We start from the raw sequence: 13,750 nt of genomic DNA, 5'->3' as shown, positions 1-13,750 counted from the left end.
TTTTCTTTGATCTTCCTCTTCCTGTCTTTCCAAGAATTTTTCCTTCAAGGATAATTTACAGGAAATTATTGTGCCTAATAATATGACCTATAAATTTGATTTTTCTTTTTCTTATTTTCTACATTAACTTTTCTTTGCCGACCGACTGCGTTAGTCAGAATTGTTGCGCGATCACGACTAATGTGTGGGTGTAGGAAAAACTCCCAGAGACAGGCTCTTTATTGTCAAACCGTTTAATAAAAATAAAAATTTCTTACAACTATCTTTGTAATAAGGCATAATGCCTATCCAGAGGTGGAAACAAGTCTGTACGAAAAGGTCAGATGTTCCGATGATCAAGAGGTTGAGAGCAACGGCCCTGGGGCACTCGGCACAACTTGAAAAGGTAACTTCCGGCAACTAGGCAACTTCCTGATGATTCTTGAAGAAACAGTAGAGCGAAGACCAAATCTTGGGATGTTGAAACAGTTTTCTTTATGGAATCCCAGGAGCACAAAAACCTGTGGAGGCATACCACAAACCAAGAACCAAAAAACGTCACATCCTTTTTTCGCATGGTTTTTATAAGTTCCTTCTGTGTCCCAGATCAAACATTCTAATAGGTCGATGCTAACTTGCCCCTGCTCTCCAACTGGTCCCCCATCATTACAAATTGTAACGAGATCGGAACCCAGATCGTGGGATGAGTCAACACCTACTGACAATTCGATTCCTATCGAAAAGGTTTGATCTTAGTACTCAAATGCATCTATTGTTTTAACCTGAGTAGTTTGACTTTCTTTGAAATTTCTACAGACATGTCCTTTTATGGACATAAAATATTCATTTTTCATTTCCCCCCTTTTTTTCGTTTGACAGTTTCTTTTTACAACATTTAATTATTGTTATAATTATTTTCTTCTATACCAGGGATTCGCAAACTGTGTGTTGCGACACTATCCTAGGGAAGTTGCGAGACGATACCCACAGGTCACCTGCACGCGACGTAATGAGTGAGTGCGTGGTGCATGTGTCTCATCACCCTGATTTTCCATTTTCTTGTTCTTTCGTTCAGTCTTTTGTTTTCTTTGATTATAAGCGTTGATAAATCAGTGTTTTGATTTCAAGTGTGTTGTATTTAATTTATGCATCGTAAAATGGATAACTTTATTCAAATAAATAGAAAACATGTCGAAGACTCAGGAAAGAGTACAAAGAAGAGTAGCCATTTCAAAACTTCAGCTCCAATTTGAGAAGTTATGCTCAGAAAAGAAGCTCATCCTTCTCATTAAATGTACTGTTATCTAATAAATAATAATTATTAAGATTCTATATTCTTTGGAGTTTTCTTTGAATAATAAAGTAATTTTAATGTCTGCTAGAGCTACACGTAAGTACAGTAGAGACTCGTTAATCGGAACCCCGGTAATCGGAATCGCCGGTAATCGGAACGATTTTCAGTCAGACTGTGTCGTGCTGAATCGAATGTTTTTGATACTAAATTTACTTCTAAAGTATAATTTTCATGTTTTTATATTCTTCAATATATTTATTTTGTTTGTACAAAATGAAGAAATAATTTTTAACGATACAATAGTCTTGATTATTATTATAAAAATTTTCGTTAGGCTTAAAATCGACGAAAATTCAACACGAAGCGACACGCAACGGAGAAAAATTTGAACATCAGACAGGTTAATATATTTATTCGTACATAATCGGTAATCGGAACAAATCACTAATCTGAACAACCCCAGTCCCCAATTGATTCTGATTTTCGGTTCTCTACTGTATCTTCTTTTAGAAGGGTGTCACGAAAAAATTACAGCCTGTAAAGGGAGTCACAGTATAAAAAAGATTGGCAACCCATTCTATACAAAATTAAAATCCTTTTTCTTTGTGCACATATTCTAGGCCCACTTCCGAAGTTTCACATTTGTTCAGAATTGTTTCATTTGTTTTCAGTTCATTTCAGCTTTTGTTTACTCTCCTCCATATCCATATTTCTGCTGCCTCCAGATGGGTCATCTCTTGATTTCCTAATGTCCAACATTCACTTCCGTGCAGCAAAATTCTCCACAGAAATGTCTTAGTAAATGTTTTCTTTGCTTCCAAACTTAGGTGTTTTGATGTTAGCAGATTTCTTTTGCTTTGGAAAACTTGTTTCATGAGTCCTAACCTTTTTTGACCTCCTTTATACATCTGTTATCCTCTGTGATTTCATTCCCTAAATAGGTAAAATTTCTTACTTGTTTCACCTTCTTTCTGTAAATCCTGATAGCTTTTGTCTTACTGGTGTTCTTTTATACTACCAGTTTCTATTGCTCTTCATTTTTTGTTTAAAGCAATAAACACATATGTTGTCCCAGTACTCACATATTCTTTTGGAGTTATACATTTGACTTGCACAGATCTTGAGCAGCTCCAAATGAAAACAGAAACAATACTAAGCATAAAAATTATCATTTTAAATAGGACATAGAAGGATTAACCCTTCCACATAATGATGGTGGACATGGCCTGATTGATAAAGTTACTACACTACAAACAAATACAAACACTGCAAGAATATTTCTACAAAAAACAAGAAAAATCAAACTTACATAAAGCAGTAACTCTAGCAGACACAAATAATACACCATTAAGCTTGCACTCACTTCATATGGACACAACACAACATATAAAAAGCATAGACATCATTAAGTAATTGTGGGCTCAAAAGGCACTCCATGGCAGACATCCCTATGACAAGGCCTAGGATTTTGTTGACAAAACTGTTTGAAACTACTAGCAGACTAGGGACTTCCTGTTTGGAGAAACTGAGGGGGTTTATGGTTGGCATTCAAGGTCAGGCCATAAACACTAAAAGTTATAAACAACACATCATGAAGGATACATTACTAACAAATGACTCTTTCAGAAAATGCCACATTCTGCCTAAAACAATACAACATATAATTTCTAGTTACAAGCTCTTAGTACGAACAGACAATTTACAGACGTATAATTAAATAGCAAATACAAAACACCAAGAACTTGCACACAAACAGATTATTAAATACCCAGGTACTATACTACAAATATACTCCACAGGCAGTATTACAAAATGACACACAAAATATACTAAAACAGAGCCATAATCACAGATAAAACAATTCATCACAATAGACCTGACATCACTCTCGTCAAAAAATGCAGGAAGATCACTTATATAATAGACATCTCTGTTCCAAACGCTTGTAACATAAAAATTGCCCACATTGAAAAAATTAACACTCCATTCACTCAAGAAATAAGACAGATGTGAAGAGTAATAAGATGTGATAAGATATTTATTGTACTGTACCTATTGTCCTGTTTTCAATTGGTGTTATACCACATACACTACAAAAAAGTCTAGGAACATTAAATTTGAATAAAAACATATATATGACACTACAGGAAGCTGTAGTGCATGTATATCTTTTTATTGAACACTTGTCACATTGTTAGGAAGTTTCTAGATGTTGACACACCAATAACACAGCTTATTGTTACACTTGTTTTGGTAGCTATGCTTTGACTTCAGTCCGGCGTAGCACGTGGCACAAGTATCAGACGAGCAAGACATTTGCAACACAATAATAATAATAATAATTTATTAAGCATATTACCCCAGAGTCTAACTGAACCATCTTCACTTCCAGAAAGACATTCTTGACCTGTGCTGGATAATGTCACACACTGAATGTAATCAGTATGGCCTTCAAAAGTTCTCTGTTTAAATAAATTTATAAATAATAATAAAGTTATCTTCAAGTAATACATGAACAAATTCATATATTAAAAAAATGTATATATTTATTATTACTAGTCATCAAATTTTATTTCCTAATAATCTAATCTTTATATGTGTTACAGCTAAAGTGCTTGAATTGAATAGAACTAGGATTAACTAGCCAGAAATAAAGCAAACATTAGCCTAACTTGGTAATGCTTGCTTTATTCAAGCCTTTTGATTAAAGCAAGTAACAATCTATTAATTTTGAACTTTAAGTGTACAAAAAACATTTTATCTGAATTACAAATGAATAAAGTCAAAATTATCCAAAGATGAAGAATTGAAGCAAGAACAATACTTAAAATGTGCACTGTATCCAAGAAGATAAAAAAAAAGTTAAATCAGACTAATGTACTTAGTCTCTTAAAAAAAAAAAAAAAGTAATCAAATTAACAATAGCAATTCTAAAACAACATTACTACCAATTTCAAACTGGATGCAAAAGCTGATGGCAATAATCTTGCTCAAAACAAGATAAGGTTATTTATGGGAGGGAGTCCGCTCAACAGTTTTCATTGACCACCCAGCCAAGAAAATTCTGAAGATAACACTACAACTGCAACTTTCTTCCAGTTGATGTTTCCTATGCTGTCCATTACAGTCTGTCCAGAACAGACTGTAATGGACAGCATAGGAAATGTAATAGCATAATAATTATGTAAAAATGAACAGACTCCATATGGAACATGATTGAAGAAATTTTAATCTTCATAAATTGAGAAGATTTGAGATTTAACTCTTTCAAATTATTATAATAATAAAAGTTTTGAATGCAGAGCATAGAGAACACAAAGTTACTGTTGATAAAAAGGAATCAGCGAAATACAAATTTAACATTAAAGACATAAATGATAATACAGTAGCCCAGTGGTGTGCCGTCATTGGAAGCAGTGGAAGCGCCACTTCCACCTTCCAATGACCTTCCCTTGTAGTTTCTAAAATATAAATTTTCATATTTTAACATACTTTGAATTAATTAAAATTAATATTTTATTATAACTGCATTATGTATCTTATTACAAATTTCTATACTACACGTGAAGAAAACGATAAGATTGCTATTGTATATTCGAATATCAGTGGCGGAATGGAAGTGCTTACGAGACAGCTTCCACGGCGAGAATAACTGAATGGTGTAAAGCAGCCAGAGGGCATTGGCACATGCGCTTTACAGAGCACCAACCTCAGCTGGTTTAGCTGGTGGAAACTACATACGTGTAACGCTTCCAACGATTCCATACCTTAGCCACTGGTAGGGAGCTATCTGACTAAATGAATTGTTTAAGATTTACAAAGTAAAGAATATTCAATGTTACTTTTATGTACGTTTTTTTGCAAAGTTATATTTGATTATAATTTTCTTTTAATTATACTATAATTATATTGACAGATTTTCAGACATAAAATCTTTAGAATTTTTATCACTTTTAGATGCTAATAATTCTAATATTATGAAAAACAATTTTTCCAAGCTTGTTTTAATTCTTTAAATTAAGTAAATTTTATGGGAAATTTTTTGATTTATCTAAATTACGTAGCGAATCGCAATATTTATATTCGTGTCCGGACTATATTGACAAGTAACTCTTAAACATGAAACATATTATAATTAATGTCGATCCGAACAAAGACGTACCAAAAGAATTATATGATTTAATATCATTAATATTTACGGTACCATCTACCGGTGGGTCTGCTGAGCGCAGTTTTTCGACCATGAAGCAAATTCATACATTGGCCAGAAACACTCGGTCGGAGGAAAAATTGTCATCGTTAGCGTTGCTTTCAAATACGTTGATGGAGTCGATGACCAACGACTTTTATGATAAAGTAATTAACGACTTTGCGGAAAAAAATCGCCGAATAGAGTTAGTTTATAAAAAATTAGAAAACAAGATTTTCTATCATTGTTTGTATCGTATCAACTTGTATTATGTATGTATTATTTGTATTTTAAAACTAAAATACATAAATTGTTTATTTTTGTCATTTCCAGTATTTGTTTAAAACTTTTATGGAAATGTGAGGTTCTGGACAGGTCTGACCCGTCACGAAAGACGCGAAAAAACGGTTAATTTAGAGAAAACTTTATTATTTTAAAAATACATAGGTAAAAGTCGTTTGTAGTCGGACACCCATTATTTATATCAAACTGCCAGGCAGAAACCATAAATCACGGAAGGAAGTCGTCGTATGATCGGTGGAAGATCGAATTCATCTTCGATTTTGACTTTTCTCGCGCTCCGGGTAAGTGGTAAATTTTAACTTATAAATTGCGTTATAACTAACGAGAGACCAACCACTCAGGAAGCGTGATTGAGGGAGAACGACCAATCAAAATGGACGAAAGAAAGAACGGAGATTGATATAATCTCCGACAATCAAGGACACCTGGCACCAAAACGCCGTGAGTCAACGTGCAAAAAAAAAAAAAAAAAAAAAAACCAGTTTTTCGTCTATTGTTCCAATGTGTAACCCATGCCACTTTGGACTTAGACCGTGTCCCCGACACCAACAAAGGATGTCTTTCCGTGCCCTACAGACTTGTCAACGCCACTGTCTCAGAGCTACCTTCGATCGACCATCGAAGAACCACATCGACGCCCACGATGTCCAAACGGCTGATTGTTATAAAGCAAACTATTTTGTACATAGTATATGTTTATTTTATGTTTCTTTTTTGTCGGTTTATGTCATGTACGTCTCTTCCGCCACCACGCACGTACGAATGAACCCTAGGCCATCACTGACGCGCAATTAACTGATTGCCCCTGGAAGTCGGCTTCTTACAGAAACACAGCTTCCCTGTCATCAAATGTCATGGCACGCCACTGTAGTAGCCCCTCATTATATCACAGATTTGAAAATATTGCATTTGTTTTTGGTCCCCAAAATTTTAAAACTACTTCAGTCAATAAATTTTAACTTATAAATTGCAATTGCAATTCTTTTTTGCAACAAAATACAGTATTTTATTCCTACCATTGTCCTTGAAACTACCACTGCAAGTGAAACAATAAATTCGTTATAATCTAAATAAGCAAAACAGGTGCCAGATTAATTATCACTTAAGCTTCCTTTTGACATCAAAAGTTATTTATTTATAACTATCAAGAAGATTCCGACTTTGTACTGAAATTAAGAATGGTCCCAGCTTTTACATTTGTTCCAACATACAAAGTTGTCAGTATTTTTGAGGAATTGTCTAAATTTTTACCTCCAGTCATGGATTATTTCAAAGATTCCTGCCAAATATAAACTGCAACTGTGGGTATTCAAAATTCACACAAAAGCCTTTGTTAGCAACAAAACTGATTAATTATAAACGTTTTCAGCCTTTTTTTAAAGACAACCTTCAGGTAAAATACAGAATCAAATAAAATGAAAAATTAGAATATAATATAAATGCATTGGAATTGCAAAGGCAAATTAATTTAATTTAAAAAAATTAAAACAAAATAATAAAAATATGACAAATACAAATATAAAATGAATAAATAACTAAATTAAATAAAAGTCCTTTCAGTTACTTATAAGGTTTGCTATGAGTTGCATATTGGGTGACCTTCACACCTTTCCTCTCTCCATTCAGAGTATTTCCCCTCTTTTTATTGTGTTGTTTATTTAGTTTATCTTATATTCTCATTTTTCTGTATTTTTATTCTTTATACTTCTCAATGTATATGCTATAGTATTCAATTTTATTAATTAACAATATTGTATCACATTTAAATAACAGATATTAAAAATCCAGCAATGAGTTGCTTAACTTTCCAAAAAACTTTTCATGATGCCATGTTATAATATTTTATTTTAAAAATTTTTATATTTTTAATTATTATAAAATGGCAAAAAAGTTAACTTTGAGGGATAGGTTTCATAAAAAAATTGTAAATGTTAATAACAGGTAAAATTGTCATTAAGTCTGACCTTACTCGAGATACAAGAAACAATCTCTCTTTATCTCCCCACCCCACTGACTTTCAACCACTAATATTTAATAGCGTCAACCCCGTAATACACAAACCTCCCTGCAAAATTTCAGAAATTTTTGACAAAAAACACAGGAGTTAATTAAGCTTCAAACAGGGTGAACAAAATCATACCACCCCATATACACACTAACATTCATATATAAAGAAAAAAACACCCCAAAGTTTTTTGAATTTCTTGACATTTCAAGGTCCTGAGTCCAAAAATGTAAAAATATTGGAGGGTAATTTTTTGACTTATTGTAATACTTTCCCTCTGTTATATATCATATAACAGAGCCAGAAAAGTAAAAATAAAGTTCACAGAGTACTTTAACCACTGTATCTCTTTTAATAACATTTAATAAAAATGTTATTGCTACATACCAGTAAAGAACCATGCTCCAAATCCCATACATATATTTTGTTATCACCACAACCAGCATATAATAGCATTTGACCATTCTGAAAATATATATATATATAATAATTATTATTTTATAAACAGTTATTAATTATCTAAATAAGTAAATGTTTTTTCACTTAAATCTGATTAACCAATCTCATATTATACAGTAATACTATATGTATATCATAACAACACTTTTATTGCTAAAAAATATTGATGAAAATTTTATTTATTTAAGGACTTGTTACATGAAGGAGAAGAAATGCACATAAACTAGAAGACGACAATTATTTTCAGATGTTTATTGTATCACAAATCTGTCTGGTATTTAAAATATTGATTTAACAAGTCGTTAAATAAAGTAAGGTTCTTATGAACATTTTCTAAAATACTTAAAATAAGAACAAGAAGCAATTAATACACTTTCATTGCTGTTGACAGAATATTAAAGAAAATGTAATTTGCATACAATTCCTAACAAACTTGTTCAGTGCATTACTGTTAAAAATACATCTCCTTATACTCCATTAAGCATTTGTTGGTAATTTAATTGAAGTTTATAATGTTTAATGTTATGCTAAATTTCAACATTCAAACTTAAGTTAATTTTAAAGAAAAACAATGTTTATATTCTTTTTATACAAATTGTAAGCTGAAGTGATCCTAGATCAGGACAAAACATTTCTTGTTGGCTTCTTGAGGGAAGCATTTTAATATTAACATCAATTTTTAAAAATCTGTAACTTGATATGAGTAAATTATTTAAAGTATGTTAATTTGTGCTTGTTGTGATAAAGAACAACTGTAAGGATGATTGTTTAAAAGAGATCATGGGAATTTGGACAAAGTTTTTTCAAAATTATACTGGGGTGTGCTTTTTAACAAGGAGTTGAAGTAGCCAATTGTGTTTGGGAGCCTTAAACTCAAAAAATAAACATGGACAAGGAATGCTTCTTGGAGGTTTAAAGTTGACTAGAACTAAAAACAACATGTATATTTCAAATGTAAATATAATTTTTTATTTATATTTAAATCTCCATTTTTGCATGTGATTTGTGTTTTATTTACAAAGTGGTCCTGAAGAAGACATTTTGTAATGTGAAAAACATTTAAAAAAATGAGTCTCTATCTTGAATGTGAATATTTTTATCTGTTTATTTCACACCCAGAAAACTGATTTCTGTTTACCAATAGCATTAAATTTAGCAAATGCCATTTTAAAACTTCAAATCTTGAACCTAACTTTTTAACTGATGGATAAGAACAGATATAATAATTCATTATAATCTAAACTTATGTCACCATTAATAATATCTAAAATTTAAAAGTCAGATGATAAGATATACAGAAATAAAATATAAATGAAAAAAGGCAAAAAAAAAAAAAATATATATGTTTGAAGCAAACTGAAGGAAGATTAACGGATGATGGAAAGATGAATAACAAAAGTCTACTTATAGCTATCATAAGAAAAGTGAAGAAGTGAAGATCTGCACTGTTAATCAAGAATTTCATACAAATATCATAAATATATAAACAAATGCTTTTTTCTACAAATAGTCCATTTCCTTATTAAATATTTGGTCTATAATAATAATCTCTTTTAAAGATATTGTCATAATCTACATTATTAAAAGTATGTAGAGGAAATTCTCTAATTCCAAATTCTTCTTATAAAAAACTTCTTCCTATATGAAACAATTCACAATCTCTGGCAAATGCAATATACAAACATATAAGATCTATTATGCCATATAACAAAATAACAAACAAATTTCAAATTTTTTTGGTAAAATTTCTTTTATTTCAAACTCCAGCCATTTACATTGTAGCAGACTATGTCAAAAATAACCATTTGAAAAGAAGATTAGGACAACTACAAGCATTACTACCTCAAAAATTATGGATGATGTCAAATAGACACCATCCATAATTTGCCAGATGCTGTGGTTTCTCAGCAATTTGAAAGTAGTTCAATTTATGGCAGTTTTTACATCAATGTTGCAATTTTTTGTATATTAAAAATATTTATTTCCAAACTTTTATCCCTAACTAAGATTTCTGATATTTAAAGCTAACACCTGTTAATTGAAAGCCAAAGTTTTAAACTTAGCTTTAGTTTTAGAAAGAAAAGCTATTATAAAAACACAAAGTAAAAACCAAAACTCCAACAGAAAATGAAAATTTTAATGAGAAAAACAAACATTTTTGATTGCTTTAAGCTATCATTGTCACATTACATAAGTAGGATTAAAAAAAAGCATAGGGAAATCAAATGCCCTTTTTTTAAAGGAAGAAAAGCCATCTCATTTATCCAGTTTCTAAATTGTTTATATGTTGGTTACAGCTTCACCAACCAAAGAATATAGGCAACTAGTGGTTCAAATATGTCAAACTTCAGCCAAACTGGACTTCCTTATGCAATGCCATTCTGAGGTTATACGTGGTACAATCCAAAAGTTCGGGGAATGCAGTAATCTACGACAACAAAAGCATGTATTTGAAGTTACAGCGTATGAAATGGATTTTACCAAACCATTTCTACGTGTTCAGGTTAATTTCACCCATGTCATGTGATTAAACCGCGAGCGCTGCTGTTTTTTTCTGGAGATAGTTACCTTTGTTCTGCAACGTAATCAAAGTGGAGTTTCAAGAACAACCTCCAACATTTCGACTTCACCGTGACCTTTCACCGTAGAATCACCGTACACCTTTCTTAGCAATTTTAAAATCTCCATAGGTGTTTTACCTAAACGCTGACAAAATTTAATGTTGGAGGTTGTTCTTGAAACTCCACTTTGATTACGTACAGCGACAAAGGTAACTGATCTCCGGAAAAAAACAGCAGCGCTTGCGGTTTAATCACATGACATGGGTGAAATTAATCTGAACACGTAGAAATGGTTTGGTAGAATCCATTTCATACGCTGTAACTTCAAATACATGCTTTTGTTGTCGTAGATTACTGCATTCCCTGAACTTTTGAATCGTACCACGTACATCCAACTTCTATTTTTAGATACACCTTGAGAAGCTAGCAATTTAAAAAGCTTGTAAGAAAAATGTGGCCATAAACTACATAACACCCTTTTTGAAACCGGGAGATCCTTCTTTGAAGGTCAGTACTAATTTCCACCAAGTGGCACTAACTGGCGTCCAGTCAGATGGCTCTTCTTCCTTTAAAAAACAGCATTCGAATTCCCTACGTTCTTTTTTCTAACTCTACTTATGTAACCTTATGAAAATAGCTTAAAGCTATTGAAAACATTTATTTTTTCTCATTACATATTTTTCAAATCAAATCATTTTCTGCTGGAGTGTTGGTTCTATTTTATGTTTCTACAATATTATCCAGTTTCTGAGTTGTCTATATGTTGAAAAGGTAACTTTTTTTGTGACAAAACAACAACTTTTTGCAACTTTCAATAAGCATCTGCATGAGCCTCAGCCAATTTCTGGCAACATTTTACAAATTTGACACAAACAGTTTATAATGGAAATGCAACTTTAAGAGAGTGTCATTTTTTGTTTTTTAGTATTTTTAGTTTTGGCCGCACCTTACGTAAGTTTATTTCTAAGAGTATACTATGTACAGCTTGTTTCCATTCGTTCAGAAGTGCAGCAGAAAATATGCCAATAACACCAAAAGAGAAGTTCTGACCATTCCTAGACAGGAAAAATATGGCTGCTTCAAGTCTACCTCAACTCAACTTAACTGCTGCAGTAAAAATCTACAAATATTTGACTAATCACATTACTTTGTGTGATGTTCATTCGTTAGTCGAGCTCAGTATTTTAGAAATCACCTTTAATCTCTAAATACAACTAGATACAACAAAACTAATTTAATTAACAAAGCCAACCCTAAGGCTCTCCATCTCGGCCATTCAGTTATCTTTCCGCCATAACATCCTACATGCTCAGTGACAGATGCATTACATGAAAAATGCAACTAACCTCACACTTTGGGTTGATAATTTTCATGCATTTATCAGATTTTGTTAACAGCTGCATTAACAGCAAGTGCTTTCCAAATGTTGGAATTCATTTTTGATGGTCACAATGATGGGCTAAAGAACTTCTGAGAAAATTTGTCATACAAACTCAATTACTGTACCTATCTCATATTGTACATTGCTTTCTTCTGCAGTATTGCACACTGTAGCAGATCTGCCACATGTAATATTATTGTTTTCAATGACGAACAGCAGTATTGTAAGGAACCAAGTCCGAGCGTTATTTTTATTTTACTTTTATTTTGCTTATTATTCTATTTTTGTTTGGGGCTTATGTTTTGTTAGGACGAAGGTTTCCTCACCATTCACCTTCAGTAATTAAAAAGAGAAGAAATAAAACCCAACTCACCGACGAAACAAAAGCGCCATAAGACTCACGCACATTTTCGCTCCCCGAGCGGCAAAGAATAGGTCCGCACCGAGAAGAGGGGGGGAGAACCTACAAGCACGAAATAAAACTCGCTAAACCTTAAGTAATAAAAACGTCCCGGAAAGAATTGTAAAAACAAATAATGTAAAAGGTTAGTGAGTAAACTGTCGGAAAAAGGGCTGCCAGACGATGAAAAACGTTATTGTTAGCATTTAAGTATGTAAATGAGGGGAGTGACCGCATTCAGAATTGTGACGTCACCTCACACTATAAATCCCGAGTCTCAAGTGAAGACGGAGAGGTGAATTCTGATAGCAACGAGCTTGGTGAGCTTCGCAGCAGTAATAGAGAGGTGTCCGATAGGATCTCGAATAGTTCCAAGGTGATTTGAAGTGATTCGAATTTGGATCGACAGTCTGAGAAAGTCTTGAGAGTTGAGGAAATAGGTTCCGAGTATATTGAGGTGACGATTAGGATCTCTAGTTTATAAGAATTATTGTTATAAGTTAAGCTTTTTGGTTTTGTCGGATTCCCAAGGGGAATAGGTTAAGTTAGACATAGATTTGAATCGAGAATTGTCGGGTTGACTTTGTTGAATTTCTTAGAATAAATTATTGTTTGATTTTTACTAAATATTGTACATAGTTATTGCTAAACGACTAATTAAATCTTTGGTTTTTTTCTATTGACAAATATTGTCTTTATTTAATTCGGTGCACGCTTAAAGTCCAGGCCTGGCACGCTAACGCGAATCCGAGTAAAGTACCCGGTAGGTTAACGGTTGTTTCCGACACGGTAGAGTCGATAATCGTTGTAAACTAAAATAGTACTTTACAACTGGCGCCCGAACAGGGACTCTAAAGGTTAATATTAGACTTTGTTGCTTTCTTTGTTGATCTTGACTTTAGCTTAGAGGAATAACACCTCGTAATCTCAAAAAAAAAAATGGAAGATAGTGCACCAGTCACCCGAGCCGAATATAACCAGTTGCAACAACAATTGTCAGTACTGTTGCAACAAGTGTCATCCTTGTCAAACGCCGTGACTCATCTGACTTCATGTGTCACGTCTGGAATTGTAGAGCCAACAACACCGAACGTTACAAGTGCTGTACGGCCCGAAACTTCTACTCCGAGACAGGAAGTGCCTACATCTAATGCATCGATGGTCTGGCTTCAGACTGCA

At 32.8% G+C, this 13,750-nt stretch overlaps 1 protein-coding gene across 1 annotated transcript in view; it reads right to left on the bottom strand.

Annotated features, from left to right (window-relative positions):
• Positions 1-13,750, bottom strand: part of thoc6 (THO complex 6) — a 56,412-nt gene that overhangs the window by 13,044 nt on the left and 29,618 nt on the right. Inside the window, exons 7-8 of the mRNA XM_067279140.1 lie at positions 8,158-8,235; positions 3,633-3,735 (exon numbers count right to left, since the gene is read on the bottom strand). Of these exons, the coding sequence (XP_067135241.1) occupies positions 3,633-3,735; positions 8,158-8,235 (181 nt within the window). The remainder of the gene's footprint in view (positions 1-3,632; positions 3,736-8,157; positions 8,236-13,750) is intronic.

This window comes from Centruroides vittatus, unplaced genomic scaffold (assembly GCF_030686945.1).
Source record: "Centruroides vittatus isolate TY-2023 unplaced genomic scaffold, ASM3068694v2 contig_854, whole genome shotgun sequence".
Lineage (NCBI taxonomy): Eukaryota > Metazoa > Arthropoda > Arachnida > Scorpiones > Buthidae > Centruroides > Centruroides vittatus.
This window is presented reverse-complemented; position numbering and strand designations above follow the sequence as displayed.